Raw genomic sequence first — 13,839 nt, 5'->3', positions numbered from 1 at the left:
CCTTAAAGGTTCACTAAGTTCCATCTCCTTATTTAGGGAATTTCTCTGTCAATATTCCTTGCATAGGATTACAGCTGACCCTTGAATAATGTAGGGGCTAGGGGTTCCGACTTCCTGCATGATCAAAAATATGGGTATAACTTTGACTTCCCAAAATCTTACTGCTAATAGCCTACTATTGACCAGAAGTATTACCAGTAACATGAACAGTTGATTAACGTGTATTTTGTGTGTTTATTATATACTGTGTTATTGTAATAAAGTAAGGTAGGGAAATAATGTGTTATTAAGAAAATCATAAGGACGAGAAAATACATTTACAGTACCGCCCTGTATTAGGAAAAAAATCCACATATACGTGGGCCTGTGCAGTTCAAATCTGTGTTGTTCAGGGATCAGCTAGATTTACCTTGTACTTCATGGAAGGATATTTAGGTGTGTTGTGTTGTGTTGTGTTAGTTGGGCAGGGAAGATAGGAGAATTAGGAAGTTTAATTAAGATGTTACTGTAATAATCTTGGGGAGAAATGATGCAGCCCTGAATGAAATAACAATAATGAAAGTGGTGTAGAAATAGAATTGACATGATTGACTGAATTGCAGTGAATGTTCATTGAGTACATTCTATGTATGAGACTTTACTAAGGTTTTATGTGAGTGATCTCAATCACAACCCCATGAAGTAGACACTATTTTAATCATAATTTTAAAAATTAAAGTGGCTGAAAGGCTGGAGACTAAGTAACTTTCTTCAGGGCATAAAGTTAACAAGTGATGGAGCCATTTTTAAATCCAAGATGACTAAAGAGTCTTCTGCAGCTCCTTACTGTCTGTTCCCTCTTTCCACCTCCTCTGCCTCTGCATATATAATCCAGTCTGGGACAGTCTTTGACTGCCCAAGTGCTTAATTTGGGAGGACCTGTATTAAAGAGACAAAATCTTAGTGAGCTTTGTTTTTTTGCCAAAATAACAGATGGGAAGGAATTGCAGATGATTCGTACTAAAAATGTTAGGAAGGAGCTGTGAAAGAACTGGGGTTTCCCACTAGAAAAATTGGTTGGGTGGTGAATGGATTAGAGTCCTATAAGGAAATAAGCAGCATATTCATGCAGGTTAATTGAGGGAAGGTTGTGAAAGGACTAGTTAGAACAAACAGGGTTAAGAGAAACCGAGAGATGGTGGGGCACGCTGGGTTAGCAACAAGGAACAGTTAACACTTCTAAATGTTAGAACAGTTAACACTTCTAAATGACTACCTGGTCATTTCAGGTAAAAGCAAAGGAAGAGGGTACTACGGTATAACAGACTGTAGTAGCTGTGGGAAAGTCACCTTATAGGATGTGTGGCCTTTGGTGGCAAAAGCTACTGCCTCCTTCAGCTGGGTAGCAGGGAACCCGAAGTTTAGCTGAAACGAGCTCACTTCTCTTCTCCAGTTTTCTCCTCATGCTTCCCATTGGACCACCCCAACTAGAAGCTAAAGAGCTAGTGGCCAGTTAATGTAAATCCCGGGGTATAGAATGGAGAGTGGATTCGGAGGGGCAAAAGGAGAATATGTAGAATAGTCTTCCCATTTGCCCCCAAAAACATTCTTTCTTGTTTTTTTTGTTTTTGTTTTTGTTTTTGTCTTTTTGAGATGAAAAGCTAGCATTCCCAACACAGGGAACTTAATGAAGTCTCACCCATTATTGTAGAGGTTGGCAATGGCTGACTACCTATTTTTGTAACAAGTTTTGTTGCAGTGCAGTCACATCCACTTATTTATATATTGTCCCCAGTGCTTTGGAGCTGCGCTGGCAGAGCTGAATACCTATGACAGAGGCTCTGTCGCCCACAAAGCCCATTTACTACCTGACCCTTGAGGGGGTTTGCCAGTCCCTCATCTCATGAATTCATGTGAGGATATGGCAGTTCAGCTCTACTCTCACTGAAGTATTAGCTCCCACCAGTATCTTTCATCCAAAACAGTTGAAAGAAAAGTAGTTAAGAGAATGGGAAACTTAATTGCCACAGCCCCTGCTTTCTTTAGCTGGTGTCAAGGCCAAATTTGATAAGCACAGCTTTCTCATTCTCCTGCCCGTTCCGTTTTCCCTTTTTCTTCTGCTGATATTTCTGTTGGTCTGACTAGACCTTCATTCCTGTAGGATCTGCAGCCTTGCCTGTCCTGTCTTTATTGAGTTGTTGCACTTTTCCGTTGATGAGGACTGTTGGCCAGGTGAGCCATAAGAGGCGTTCCATGAATCTTCCTGGACTGCAGACAGAATTGTTGTCCTTACAGTGTTGCAGAACCTATTCTTTGTTTGATAATTGGGATTAGTTATTCTAGTCAGTATAGTGGCCTCTTTCTCTGCCTGATGGTTTAGTGGCATGAGGAACCCAAAGTGGTCAAGGGACAGTCTCAGCTTCCCGTGTAATGGAACCAGGACTATGTGCCCTGGTGGATGCATGTTTCTCCTGACCAAATACGCCAAACCCAGGGTTACAAAGACAGCAAAGATTCCTTCAGTGTTTTTTTGTTTTTTAATATAACAGTGAGAAGAGTTACTCCAGCTTTTACCCTTGGTATGCAGATCTAGTTTGGCCATGGAAAAGACCTTGTATATTGTCCACTAGTTCAAACAGCATCCTGTTGGAGGTCTCTCAATTGATGCAGTACCTGAGCCTTCAGTAGCTGATCACGCCGGCATTTCTGGATTATAGGGCACACGATGAAACGAGTAAACTTTGTGTGTAAGAGCCCATCACCACACTTCCCTGTATACTTAGAGGCATGTGTGAGATATTATAATGATATGTATGGTCTTATACAACTATGTTGTGGTTGGGAGGAAAATCTAGAATATTTCTGCTCTTATAAAGACAGATATGTTTTTGATGTGCGCTGTCTTATAGTCATTCTCCTACCAAGTGACTGACTGGTCCTTCCAGTACCATACTGGATGCTTAGTATGAGCCTGTGCTAGTGGCAGTGGGCCCTCAGCAGTGGTGGTAGTCAGCACATCCCTGATGGAGGGAAGACCATGCCATAGGGCTCATGTAGAGCGTCTGTTCTGCCACTATGACCTCCTTGTGCATTGGGTAGGGTGTCTAGGGAAAGAGTCTGCTGTATCTACCTCATCTTGCCCATTGGTTTTGGGGAGGTCCTTTCTGCTGTGGGTGCCCTCTGATGGTCATTTATGTGATAACAACATGGATATATTCACATTGTACCTGTTCTGAGAAATCCATCCATAAACTTCTCCTGCCCTCTTCCTGTTTTCAGTCTTTTAATTTTGTTCTTACCAAAGTCCTAACCAGCCTATTAGCAATTGTCCATAGATCTGTGTAGTTGTATACTTCAGGACATCTCTGCTTCTACAGTGTGGGTATGGCGAGATAAATTTCCCAAGGTTCTGCTGGCTGTAGAACTTCTTCCACTGTCTTTTAGGGCCACACTTCAGTGGCATTCTAATGGCAGTTCCCTCCACTTCCAGCTGGTGGTAGCATTCTGCGTGCTTACTCCTAATTCGGGTTTGTGCTTTGTGCTGTTAGCTGAGCATAGGGAACTCTCAGTGACACAATGGGTGTAGATTGAGGGAGAGGTAGAGGAGCAGTGGGAGGACATCTTACCGGATTCTGAGCACCTGCTCATGTGTTGTCTCTCCTTTATGAACCTGCTTGGCCCTGGCTCAGATCTCTTGTCTCTATTTAAAAGTGAAAACTGCTGCACTTGCCCAGTTTTATTTTTCAGAACTTTATTTTACTCTCCTATCATTATGGTCATTTCAGGTAACAGTCTTTGGAAGTCCTATGGTCAAGTGTTGAGTTTCTATTGAAGGGTCTAGTAGCAAACCAGTAGTTGGTTTGAGTATGGTTAGCGACAGAAGACTTTGTGGCCTTCCTCTCAAAGCTCAGGAATTTGCACTGTCATTCTATTGGGAAAAACCAGCGTCTGTAGAGCACCTCTGTCTGTCATGGACATTCCTAGTGCCATCGAATCTACTGACTTGTAAGGCCCAAGTGTCAGGGTGATTTGAACCACGCCTGGACCTGCTGCAGAACCTTTTCTTGGTCTAGACCCCTCTCAAAGCTGGTAACTTAATAGGTTGCCTAGTAAGCAGTTCGCCCAGATCTAGATATTGCCTCCGGAATTCAAAGAAGCTTACCGAGTTTTGTGTCCTTTCCTCTTCTCCTCCCCACCTTGGTGAGCAGTATGAAATGAAGCAACTTATCTTTTCTTTGAAAGGAATACTTTCATATGCCTCAATACTGGAGCCTTAGAAGCTTTATTAATATGATAGGCCCCTGAACTTTGATGCTTTTTAACCTGCATCCTCTGCCATCCATGTATTTTTTTCTTAAAGCATTTGGAGAACTTGCTTTTTTCATCCCATCATGTCTAGTTAGCATAATTCTCTCATAATATTCTAGTGTAATTCTTTATAGCCTATCTTGGAATCAAGTGACTTTTGGACTATATTTTGATTGAGCAGGAGAATTGATAATAGCTTTTAGTTATTAGATGACAGTGAAGGGGTTCTGCTGTTTTGAAGAAAACCTGTGTCTGATTTTTTTTTTTCCTGGTAAGAATTGGTGGGGTGGGGGAAGCGTTTGCTTGGTAATTAGTTTCGATACTAGTTACCAAGAGCTATGATGATTTGCTGCAGTAAAAATACTATATCTGGGGGCACCTGGGTGGCTCAGTGGGTTAAAGCCTCTGCCTTCAGCTCAGGGCATGATCCCAGGGTCCTGGGATCGAGTCCCACATCGGGCTCTCTGCTAGGCAGGGAGCCTGCTTCCCTTCCTTTCTCTCTGCCTCTCTCTCTGCCTCCTTGTGATCTCTCTCTCTCTCTCTCTGTCAAATAAATAAATAAAATCTTAAAAAAAATAATTGTATCTGAAACTGTGGTTGTAATTGGCAGGTTTGTGATAATTCATTGTCATTCTCCAAAACCTACTCAACTTTTGTATTGGCCAAATAATAGAGTTAAGTGAAGATGTAGTAGGCATCTTTCAAGTATCTGATGGCATGAATCTCTGCAGTTCCCCAAGGGATGTTTATTTGCTTTGACTTACTGTCTAGTCCTTCTATAGTAGTCCTCACTGTGCTGGTTAGAGAACAAATATGGGGATTTGTCAGTTACTAAAATATATACTGTGTGTTCTGAGACTGGGGAAATAAGCATGAGTCCTACTCTGAAATAGCCTTGGGCTGTTATCCCCATTAGTACTTGACCCCCAAAGACTTCCAGTATGACTAGTAGACTGGTAAGGTTTTGGGACTCCAGGAATTGTTTCAGAATCAAGATACAATACCTCCAAGAAGAGAGCAAAAATTAGTTCATTTGAGTGTGATAGATCTCAGGATTTTAAGGAATGATATGTGAGACTTGTACATGTTTATAGGCACAGAAAAAATTCTACAGGGAGGAGGCATGGTAATTATAGGAGAGGGTAATTAATAGAGTGGAATTTTAAAGGCTGCTGTAGGGTATGGCCTCCAGTGACCAGTGGAAGGATCACTCTTGAACAGTAAAGATGGCTACATGCAGCAGGAGGGCAAGAGAATTGGTAGATGGCAGAAGAATGGTTGAAATAAAGGATCTTGAATAAATGGAGAAGAAGGACTGTGTAAGAAACTGGAGGAGGTTAAGGAATTGGAGGACTTCATGTGGTTGACCAGGAAGACTGGGGCGGGAAATAACAGGAGGGGCAGAAGAATAAGCATGGCGGGCACTCAAGTTTGAAGTGTCGGCGTGGGAGTAATTACCAGCAGTAATGATATGTCTTTTGGAGTGTGGTCTCGATGCTGAAGTGAAGATTGTAGGAATTAAGGTCAAGGAACTTTGAAGCTGTGACTGCACGGATCAAATATATCTACATTCATATCACTTAGAGTGATGGCAGAGGTTAAAAAGGGGGAGTGTGAGCCTTTGATAAATGTTGAAGAATTTGGGAGATTTGAATAAAGAGGAATAAAGGGTAGTGGACCTATACGGCATGAATGTATGGGAAAAGAAGTAGAAAAGAATGATAAAGACATGTCTTAAGCATTTATTGGATGTCCACTATGATTTTAACCAACTGAGCCACCCAGGCGTCCCCTCACTATGATTTTAAAGGCTTTCCATGTATTAAATTGCTGAGTTGTCAGATCACCTATTTCACAGATGAGGAAAAGACAGAGCTAGACTAATCCAAGATCATACACTCATTAAGTGGTAGAGCTTGGATTTGAATGCAGTCAGTTTACCTCCAGAAAGCATAACATTTAAACATGACATTATCCTGCCCTTGCTCTTATAGCATATGCTATATAAAATCCTATGAGCGGTCTAGAGTAGCATTTGAAACTAGGTCTCCTGTTTTCCCCTCCCATAATTTATAGTGAATGAAAGAATAAGTAACATCTTGTCAGAGGGATTTCAAGAGACATTTTATCTAAAACCAGAAGGTATAGAACAAGTATTTGAAAAAGTTGAATAGCAAAAGAGAGATTTAGAACAGGATAGGAGTATGATCAACTGTGAAGTGTTTGGGAGGGAACAAGGAGCAGGAAGGAGATGAGACTAAGTGAGAGCTTAGGTGACTGGGGGCTTGCAGTAATGCCATTGCTCAGAGATGACAGGGAATGGAGGCATGTAGAAATTAAAGGATCTGAATGTTGTAAGCAAATATAGGTTAGGGCTCTAGGTGGTGTCAGAGACCTGATGATGCATGGAAACTGGGCTTTCCCTATCTTCATGAAATACACTCCATTCACTGTTCTGTCACTGCTAACCTTAGTCTAGAAAGCCAAATCCTATTCTTAGTCCCAGCCATGTAGCTAGCTACTGACTTAAAGCACTTTCCATAATCTTTTCTAGTAGAGCTCACTTTTGCTGTTGTCTTGATTCTGCTTGCTCTCTTTGAGCTGATCCAAGTTTGTTCATATAGATTGGTCATTGGATTGCTGATAGGCTAATTAAGCTAGTAGTTTATACCTTTATTTTATAATTATTATTTTTTTAAGATTTTACTTATTTATTCAACAGGGAGAGAAAGAGACAGCAGGAGAGGGACCACAAGCAGGGGGAGTGGGAGAGGGAGAAGCAGGCTTCCCACTGAGCAGGGAGCCCAGTGCGGGGCTCAATCCCAGGACCCTGGGATCAGGACCTGAGCCTAAGGCAGATGCTTAATGATGGAGCCACCCAGGCACCCCAGTAGTTTACACCTTTGAACACAGCTTTCATCAGCAGTATTTTGGCTTCTTTCTATTCTCATTTGCTACCACATAGATCTGCATAGATAGTATAATTTAAGAATGTACGGCTCTCTTCATATTTGGGAATTAGAGGGATTGGGGCTGCAGAATCTCTAAGTATTTGAGCAGTTATGCTGAATGTTATAAAAAAAAATTTTCTTGTGTATTATTTAAAACCTTGTACGAGAAACCTAGCATTGTAGGAATCCTTTGGAATCATTTAGATCTGGTTTGAATGTGAATCCTCCACTTACTACTTATATGACTTTCTTAACTTTGTTAACTTATCTGTGGAAAGTATAAAGCAGTACTTTTTTCGGTTGTTAGGTTGTTAGTGGGATTGGAGAGAACATATGCGTGTAATGTCTGGCATATAGTAGCGCTCACTAAATAGCAGCCATCTTACTTGCTATGCTTTAGTCCTTTATGTTGCTGCCTCATTTCATCTTAGCTTTTCCCATTGTAGTTTCTCCAGTTTCCCTATTCACCCTGCAGCCCCTTAAAGGCTACTGTTTCATGCCTCCCATAATTGGCATTTGAGTACATCAGTTTTTTTACTTGAGATAGTAAAGTCAGTGCACTAGATGCCATTTTCCAATGGCCCATATTTCCCATTTGATTCCCATTTTGGAGGGCCATGTTCTTTTACTCACCAATCTGGTTTTGATTCTCATTCTGCTCTTTTTTTTTTTTTTCTTTCTTCCCTGTTTGAGTTCCAGTCTGTATGGAAATTCTTGAATTTGACAGTAGTGAGTCGTTTTACTTTTCTATTAGCAGAATGTCTAATTTTCACTGATAGTGAATCACAAAGAAGATAAAGTATTTATAATTCACACCTGTTCATTCATTAGGACAGTAATGTTTGAAATGAAGATACTTGGAGAGCTTTTGTTTGTATGTAGCTATTTGAGATTCTGCTTCTGAAGTGTAGTATACATAGTAGAAATAAAAGTATAAGTAAGTGTAAGTAGTAGAGATTAAAAAATATGTTCTAAAACCTACCATTCTTAATTATAATGAAGTTATTATACTTTATCTTTGCAGGGATTCGTGGAACTGACTATATTTCCCACAGTTGCGAACTTGAACAGAATCAAATTGAACAGCAAACAGTGTAGAATATACCGAGTAAGGATAAATGATTTAGAAGCTGCTTTTATTTATAATGATCCAACCTTGGAAGTCTGTCACAATGAATCAAAACAGTAAGTTGTATACATTAAAATTTAATATTTCTAACAGCTTTATTTTCCCGATATTATTGGATTAATTTTTTTGATAGATTTTTCTTAGCTGATTATTAGACTTCAAATCGCAATATTTTTCCGAATTATAATTTTTCTTTTACCGCTCTGCTGAAATTTTACTAGCTCTGCCCAAAATAGTAAGTTCCTAACTTTCCTTTCTTCAGACTGGTTTTAAAGAAGTATTATCTGAGAATTTGAAATAAATTTTAACCATTTTCCTACTTTTAATGGTTTTTAAAAATTACTTCATAAATATTAAATGTGATCTTAGTAGATTAGGTGTTTATTATAATCCCTGGAGCAGAGACCACTTACTTAGACAGTTTCAGACTATCATATAAAAATATTGTTTTAAATGCCTCTTTGCTTCACTACATAAATACTAGATCTGTAGAGGTTACTTCTGTTTTTTATCAGTAAATGTGTTGTGATGAGTTTTGTGTCCTACTTTTTACAATTAAGTGCTTTGTCTTCACTTTCCCAAATATGATACGCTTTACTTTCTGTCATTTTTATGGTCAGGTTAATATTCCATTTACTCAGTATTCTATAGTTCGCATGTTTTCCAGCTGTTCAGCTTTTGTATCCTAAGTAAAAGTATTACTTTTGAGATCTTAAGTAATGTTGAGTGAATATTTTGTCCCAGATCAGTTTATTTTCCTTTGAATTATTTCCTTAGGCAAATAGCATTATTTATTATTTTTAAGGCACTTAGTATTTTACTTCATGGTGCCCCGTAACATTTGTGTTAAGTACTGTCAACTACATTTGAGGGCACATGTTTTTTCAAAGTTTAGATAGCATTGGATTGTATCATGAGTCTCTGTTTTGGGGTCAGGTGCCAAAACTTCATTAAAACTTTTTTTAAGTCAGGATGGTATTTTAATTCCTCTAGATGTACAACATTGCCTTAAAGCAGCAGTTCTCTAAATATGATTTCCAGACAAGCAGCATCAGCATCACCTGGAAACTTGTTAGGAAAAAAATATGATAATAACAGAAAGGAAGGCAAACCATCAAAGACTCTTAACAATAGGGAACAAACAGGGTTCCTGAAGGGGAGGTGGTAAGGGGATGGATCTAGTACATGGGTGATAGGTGATCAGGAGGGCACTTACTGTGATGAGCACTGGGTGTTGCATGCAAGTGATGAATCACTAAATTATAATCCTAAAACTAATACTACGCTATATGTTAGCTGACTAGAACTTAAATAAAATCTTGAAAGAAAAAAAAAAAGAAATGCAGATTCCCATGCATTGGCTTAAATCTACTGAATCAGAAACTGGGGATATAGTTCTACAATTTGCGTTTTTAACTAGTGTGCCAGGTGATTAGAAGGTTTGAGAAAAGAGGCTTTAGATGTATTTTTGGTTCCAATTATCATTGGTTCAGAAGCTTTACAACTCAGGGAAGAGAAAAGGAAATGCTGTTGGAAAAATTCAGGGAATCTCTGAATTGCTTCTTTAACTTCCCATTTCACAGAGATGAGTAGTTGTTGAAATTACATTACTTTTCAGCCACACTTGTAGAACTCATAAAAACACTTGCTGGGCGCCTGGGTGGCTCAGTGGGTTAAGCCGCTGCCTTAGGCTCGGGTCATGATCTCAGGGTCCTGGGATGGAGTCCCACATCTGGCTCTCTGCTCAGCGGGGAGCCTGCTTCCTCTTCTCTCTCTCTGCCTGCCTCTCTGCCTGTTTGTGATCTCTCTCTGTCAAATCAATAAATAAGATCTTTAAAAAAACAAAAACAAAAACAAAAAAAACACTTGCTCATTTGCATCCTCTTTCCCCCTGGGGGCGCGGGGTGGGGGTGGGGAGGGTGGGGGGAGAAGTAGAAATGACTTGCCTTTGGGATAGTAAATATACACCACTATTGAAAAGAAAAGGCACCTGCAAAAAAGCAGGTAGGGAAGCCATTGCCTTCCTAGAGCCTAGAATAACTACCCATTTGGTACTGGAACTCTGCATTTCATGACAGGGTAAGAAGCCTCTCCATCTGCCAGTCACAGAACAGGGCTTGCACATCTGCTTTACCTGTTGCTCAGGTCTCAGAGAATATAATCAGTGCCAGTCCAATGACAGGAACAGTGGACTCCACAGCTGTTGAGGAAGCAAGCTGTACTTTTGCCATGTTTGTTTTGAGGTGATCATATCCCCTAAAATTTTTCTCTAGTGGTAGGGAAGATGCTTTATCACTTACAGCATTATAAGGAAAGGAAAGGAGGTTATAAAGGGAAATCTTTTCAAAAATGCACTTTAATCTTTTCAGCTAGAACCATAGCTCAGTTAGGCATGGTCACTTAGCAAATACTTGCTCCCTACCCCTGCTTTTCTTCCAAGCGCTAGAATCTCATTTATTTTTTAAGAGAGAGGACCTTAGTTACTTTTTCCTGGTTTTTATTCTCTGACTCATTTTAAAAAGGGTTTGAAATTGGTTGTAGAATTTTCTTAGACACCAGTTTTAAAAAGAAGCTAATGAAAGTAGTATGAACAGTGAAAAGCAATCAGGTAGTGGGCACACGCTAACAAAAGCTACTGCACAGTTACTGTGGGAGAACTAGACTTGGGTTTGGTACTTCTGGCTGCCATACCGAAGAGGGAAATTCTGTTGTTTATGTGATTGATAAGCCACAAGATAGAAGCATGCCAGATATTCAGAGGAAATTCTGCTTTCCTTAGAAGTTAGATGTGGAAAATCTCTCTTCTGGATTATATTACTTTTAGAGAACTTTGGGAAAGGCCGAGAGTTGAGGTCCTTACTGTGCTCCCTGGATACTTCCGTCACCTTTGTTTCTAAAGTAACTTCCAGAAACCAATAAAATTCACACTGAAGCTGAAACAGAAATTAAGTATAGCAGTTTTGAAATTGAAAATTAGATTCTGTGATAACATTTGATCTTTACTACCAGAATGTGTTTAAATGTATTTCAAACAAGAATGCCCTAACAGTCAAAGTAATATACTACTTCGTCACATTTTTTCGTATTTGTTTTAAAGTTAAGGCGCCAGGCCCTTTTATTTTTAATGGAAAGTGTGTGCTGACCTTGGTTGAGATTCAGTATCTTTTTACTGCAGGGAGAATGTAAGGAAGGGAAACATTTAGATAACAGACTAAAAGACATTTCTGTGTCTATACTTTCGCCTGTTTTACCCAACTAAGTGTTAACTGAGTTGTTAAATGACCAGATGCAGTTAAAAACCCTGTTTGTTATGTTACATGGATAGGGCCCTTGCTCACTCAGTCTCTCTCTCACTCTTTTTTGGGGCGGGGAGGGGGGAGGCTTATTGTCTGCCAGTAAAATAATTGCAGCAATTTTTCGAAGTATATTTTATATTTGAATCTTATATATTGTTGATAAATTACAGTTGGTCCTGTAGGAGTTATGGCTTTTTGGTTCTCTTTTTTTTTCCTTGCTATATTCTTTTTTCTTAGAATGAAATAAATGTAGATTTTGCAAGAGAAGCTGTTTCTGTGGATAGCCTACAGTGGCTGACATCTTTTTACTTTGGTTCTTTTCCTTCCCTAGGTAGGCTTTGCGACTTTGAGAAGATCTTTTTTATTTTGCTTGAAAAGCTTCAGTCTTCCAGAGTTCCAAGCATCAGTTTAATTCCTGTCTTCTATGTTCATTTTCACTCAGGAATGATAGTAGAAATGACCAATCTTGAGATATAAATGAAGTAGCTGTTGAGTGATTAGAATGATTATTTTTAGAGTAATTGGAGTTGATTTTTTTTAATTGCTATTTAATTTTATTTTTTTGCTACTTTAAAAAAAAAGATTTTGTGGGTCCTTTATTTAATACAGGCTTCTACTACCTAAAGGTTTTAAATGTTATTTTACTAATACATAGTAGAAATAGGTGATTCCCTTATTGATTATGGTTTAGTAAGTTTTATATTAAGATAGTTTTATATTTTAACTCAGCTAGGATGCCTCACTGCCAGTTGTTTTACTAGTATTAATTGGGATTAAGTTATGGTGGTTGGAGTAACATTAAAGTTGACTTAGTCAAAACATCAACAGGAATTTTTCTTGTACTGTTTCACCTTCTGCTTGAACGCTTCTAGCTCTGGAGAGCTCACTATATTTTAAAGCACCCCTTTCATTATTTCTGAATGCTAGAAAATTCCTTATTATATCAAACTACAGTTTGTTTTGCTCTGATATTCACAAAATTATCCATTTAAATATTGTTTTATCCTAATTAAATATTGTTTTCCCCTTTCTAGTCTACATGATCTAAATACTTTCAACCCTTCCTCATCTAAAACTCTTTCCAAATTTATTACCATTCTCACCCTTTGAATATACTCTGATTTGTCATTGTTTTTTCTTAAATGTGGTAGCCCTGAAACTAGATATAGTTCTTCCTATTTGAATTAAATGATAGATGCATAGCTGTAGAGTCATTTTGACCTTATCTGTGTTCATTATTCTATAGTTTGAAATACATTAGCCTTTTACAAATGGCTACTTTGGTTTTGTTCTGTTCTTGCTCTGTATTCTGGCTACTTTCGTTCTGTGAAAATTTATTTAGCTGTATATTTAGAGTGTATGTACTTTTCTGATATTATTGCACTTCCATGAGTTTTTTTTTTTAATAGAGAAGTTTACAAATAACTGAATCTTAAGTTTTATAAAATCTGCACTTATAGTTTAAAGAAGTATATTGTTATATTGTTATTGACAAAGAATTACCAGATTATTTTAATATAAATGTTTATAATAGGTTCTTGGAGAAAATTCTTTTGATTAATCTAGTTTACTAGTTTTTCAGTATCTCCTACAACATTGCTTGTTTCTATAAGCTTTGTCTCCTTGAGGGGATGAGGATTGGGAGCTGGAGTTTGGGGATGATCGTGGTTACAGGGCAAGGACATATTAATATTTTGCAGTCACTATTATTCTGAAAATTGAAAACACTTATTATAATCCTGCCTTGTGATTTTTGGCTTTAGTGAGGTTATTATGAAAAGAAACATATTTGATTCATATTATGAAAGGAAACACTGAAATCCAAACCATGAGAAGATTGTTCCTCATAACTAACTTTCCAATAGATTCCACTTAAAATGACTCACCATTTTATTTGGACCACTTTACCTTTTCTCAGGAAATGAGGAGATTAAGTGAGAATAATTTCCCATAAAAAAAACTGAGTGGTCTAATATGTAATGTTTAAATATGGCTTTTTATGTAATGATTGCTTTTTATTTTTGAATTTTACAGATAACTGGGGGGGAAATTACAGGTCTCTTCCACTGTCTTTCATATTTCATGTTTCTGAAATTCTATTGAAAAGAAATTGCAATCTCTGATATACAAAGTAGCCTTTAAAATTAGATGGTATGTTAACTAAGTGCTGGCAAGA

General features: G+C 38.3%; 1 protein-coding gene across 2 annotated transcripts in view; it reads left to right on the top strand.

Moving 5' to 3' along the window:
- Nucleotides 1-13,839, top strand: part of TAF2 (TATA-box binding protein associated factor 2) — a 91,312-nt gene that overhangs the window by 1,580 nt on the left and 75,893 nt on the right. For both annotated transcript variants that reach the window (XM_004743492.3, XM_004743493.3), the window contains exon 3: nucleotides 8,263-8,423. In XM_004743492.3, the coding sequence (XP_004743549.1) occupies nucleotides 8,263-8,423 (161 nt within the window). The remainder of the gene's footprint in view (nucleotides 1-8,262; nucleotides 8,424-13,839) is intronic.

This window comes from Mustela putorius, unplaced genomic scaffold (genome assembly GCF_011764305.1).
Source record: "Mustela putorius furo isolate JIRA1106 unplaced genomic scaffold, ASM1176430v1.1 tig00000228_pilon_pilon_pilon, whole genome shotgun sequence".
Classification (NCBI taxonomy): domain Eukaryota; kingdom Metazoa; phylum Chordata; class Mammalia; order Carnivora; family Mustelidae; genus Mustela; species Mustela putorius.
The sequence above is the reverse complement of the archived record's forward strand: the minus strand, read 5'-3'. Positions and strand labels throughout refer to the sequence as shown.